At 35.1% G+C, this 3,474-nt stretch overlaps 1 protein-coding gene across 1 annotated transcript; it reads right to left on the reverse strand.

The window, feature by feature from the left end:
- Positions 1-428: 428 nt before the first annotated feature.
- Positions 429-2,085, reverse strand: LOC129287930 (uncharacterized). The gene is made up of 2 exons (XM_054924215.1): positions 1,661-2,085; positions 429-1,280 (listed from the first exon to the last, which is right to left on the reverse strand). The coding sequence occupies exon 2, from the start codon at positions 1,266-1,268 to the stop codon at positions 768-770; it is 501 nt and encodes a 166-aa protein (XP_054780190.1). The 5' UTR covers positions 1,269-1,280; positions 1,661-2,085; the 3' UTR covers positions 429-767.
- Between the last annotated feature and the right edge of the window lie 1,389 nt (positions 2,086-3,474).

The following is a 3,474-nucleotide window of genomic DNA, read 5'->3' on the forward strand; positions in this document are numbered from 1 at the left end:
CACAGTTGCCTTCAATTGAAGTGCTCAATCCAAGTGAAAAGATAATTCAGAAGCTGCTTACCTCATTCCGACCAGCAAAACAGACCAGTGAATACTGATCTATGCTGTGACTCATACAATTCAATATCATCATTTATCTTCAACCCAATATAACCAAAGATTAGTTTATTCCGTGTTAAGCTCTTGCATTTTGACAGACAAAAGAATGTTTTTTGAATGAGTTAATAAAGTTATAGTATAAATCTATGACGGCTTTGATTGAACACAAGATTAGGTAACTTTCAGGTCTCTGTGTTGATCTCCACAAGTGGTAATGGTGTTGCCTTGGTCCAGTCATGCATATCTCACCCGCTGCACGTTTTATGAGGTGCTAGCCTCTAATTCTCAGAGTTTGAAAGCAGTGAAGTGAGAGGGAAACAGAACAAGTGTTAGGAGTGAAGCAAAATTTTCTTAGGAAATATGAAACTTCTGATGACAACTGACTTAAAGTTACTATACTAGATGACTACAATTGAACATCTACTTTGAAGCCTAAAATTTTAATTGAGTTCATTCTTATTTCCCTCATCATCCATTTTAAGCCAATCAAGTACAAGTTCATGTTCAATTTCCCATTCTTGTCGCGTCCTGTTCTTGTTTTCCCCCATCCCATATACAGATCTGGATCCCCTCAGTTTCTAGGAAGTGAGAGTGCCGTTTCTAGAAAGATAAAGACAACACTTGAGAGATGAATAGCACAGAAGATTCATCTTTCAGCATAGAAGCCTTCATGAAGCAGACAGACTAGGCATGCAACTTTCAGACCTGGTAAGACCAGGAGCGCCATGAATTTCTGTGTCAGACATCTTAGTTGGACTACTCGGTGTGGATCTTAACCTTAACGCCCTCGGAGAATCCAAACTCCTCCTAAGAATCTGTCTCATGGCTGAGATCAAATGCACTGTTGGATTAGGAGGAGGCCCTGAAGTGTTAAACTTTTTGCAGAAGTTCATGTGCTTTGCCATGGCTTCTTCTGTACTGATAAGCCTTTTAGACCTCAAGATCTCATCTTTTACAGCTTCTGCACACAACCCACAAACCCACTTCCCATAGTATCTCTCTCTGATTCGTTCTATGTAAGCAGGTGTGCATTCTTCTGTCAGTCCACAGCAATCACAGATTGCAAATTCAACTTCTGTTTGTGCAGAAACTAGTATGGTATTATTAGACACTGGTTGAATTTCTGGGTTTGACATAACCACCGGATCGCTGACTATAGTTGCAGACATTGCTCAGCGGCCCTGTGATGAGAGAAAAAACCATGGAAGTTAGAATATTTATGTCAGACACACTAACTATAATAAATCAACAATATTGCTCAACCCAATATAAATATGATTTTCACATCATCAATAACAGCTTTCAAGAAAAGTTAGAAAAGCCTCTCAGTTTGGTTACCAAGAAAACCCGTTGACAATTTTCTGTTCGAAAAGGAAGCAAGTTCAAAATTCACATCATCAACCGTGAATAACAATTTTGTGTTCTGATCAATGAAGAAAAGGCAGTCCTTTCCGGATCTGTAAAAAGGACTGTTTCTGAACGCTAGAAAACAAGAAAAAGCATGAAACTTTATAAGAAAAGATCAAGAAACGGAGATTTCATCGTATGTTATGATTATTACCAGTAGAAACGGACCAAAATAGATCGAATCTGGTGTTTATCTTCCCGTTTCCAAACTTCTGGATTCTGGGTTTCTGCTCTTCTTATCTTTCTTTCTCCCCCTCTCCTTCTTCGATATTTTCTCCCTCGGCAAACAGACTCTCGGACATGAAGAACATTTCATGGAAACTTCAATCCCGAAAGCGGAAAATTATCGCACTCTCTCTTCTCTATCTCCTACAAAGAACTAAACAAACCTTCTTATTTTTTTTGGTATATATATGCTGTGATAAGGGGATCGATGGCTTTAAAAGGAACCCAAATCTAATGCGAGCAAACAAAGAGATTGCTTTTTGCTTCTCCTCCACAGAATCCTCACTAAACTATATAATCAGTAACCACTCACACAGGGTAAGAAAACAGCTTCTAGAGAGGACGTGTAGGAAGAGAAAGAAGCTCAATGATTATAGCTTCAAGGAGGTGGACAATGGCATAATCCACTTCAGCAAGACTTTTTTTTTTTTTTTTGCCAAAAAGGCAAAAATACTTATAAAATAATCAATTGCAGGCGTCAAATATTTTAAAGTAAAAAAAAAAAAAAATATCTTGTAACATTACATGAATGAAAATAAAAATAAGCAGATCGTTAACTTAGACTTAACACTGTTTACTTTGACCATTAAATGTTGAATGCACATGCCACATGTCAATCTTTGCTAATATGAACTAATAAAAGGAAAAAAAATGCCCATTAAATCATCGGCCAGGAGCAAAAATACTGCTAACATTACCAAAGTTGGTGAAAAGTAATTAATACATCCAATCCCTTAAATGTTAACCATTTAGTTGATACCTAAGTAGAAGTTGACTATTTTTTATTGATGTAGATAAAAATATTATTAGATAAATTTTTATGAATGTTAATCGATCATCATATGAGTACCCATAATATTATTTTAATAAATGCAATAGTGACTAATTCATTAAAATCAATGTCACATGATTTCTTTCCATCACCATGTATCTCACCCCCTTCCTTTCTTCCTCTCTACCTATTTTTCTTGTTTGGAAAATTTGAGATTCAACATAATAAGATAAGTTGCATAAAATCAAAGATCGAGACTGAGTACATCCAATTTAAGAACATTTTCACAACCTTAAGCAATTACATTTTTGATAGGTTTAAAATTTTCAAATGGTTTTTGCTACTACTGTAAAGAAACAAGTAATTTAATTTGATATTCAGTCAAAATAATATTTTTTACATAACATTCATATAATAACCAATTAACCTCTAGAGAATTTTATCCAGGAATATTTTTTGTCTACATCAACAAAAGTTACTCAACTTCTACTTAGGCATCAACTAAACGGTCAACATTTAAGGGATTGGATAGATTGGTTACTTTTTCACCAACTCTGATAACGTTATGAGTATTTTTGTTCCTAACCTACGACTTTGTCGATATTTTTGCTTCTGACCGATGACTTCATGGGTATTTTTGTTCCTTTATTAATCCACGTCAGCAAAAGCTGATACGTGGCATGCCCGGTCAGCATTTAAACGATTAAAGTTAACGATCTGATTATTTTTGCACCCACTCATATAACATTTGGGTATTTTTATTCTTTTCATCACTTTAGAATACTAAGTATTTGTGGCTGACTACTTTATGAGTATTTTTACCTTTTTTTTAGAGCAATTTGTGAATTTTAGGCTGTTGATTAGGATTGCAAGCTAAGCACCATGCCATAATCAATTTATGAAAGCAAATTCTGCTTTCATTTTTCTCCCAAGTATAATTAGAAGAATGATTATAAAGTTTTATCGTCAAG

This window comes from Prosopis cineraria, unplaced genomic scaffold (assembly GCF_029017545.1).
Source record: "Prosopis cineraria cultivar Desert tree isolate PC_DT_omini unplaced genomic scaffold, ASM2901754v1 PC12, whole genome shotgun sequence".
NCBI lineage: Eukaryota > Viridiplantae > Streptophyta > Magnoliopsida > Fabales > Fabaceae > Prosopis > Prosopis cineraria.

Bases quoted from the DNA above. Each gene is read 5' to 3' on its own strand.
- LOC129287930 (XM_054924215.1), bottom strand. From the start codon at position 1,268: ATGTCTGCAACTATAGTCAGCGATCCGGTGGTTATGTCAAACCCAGAA.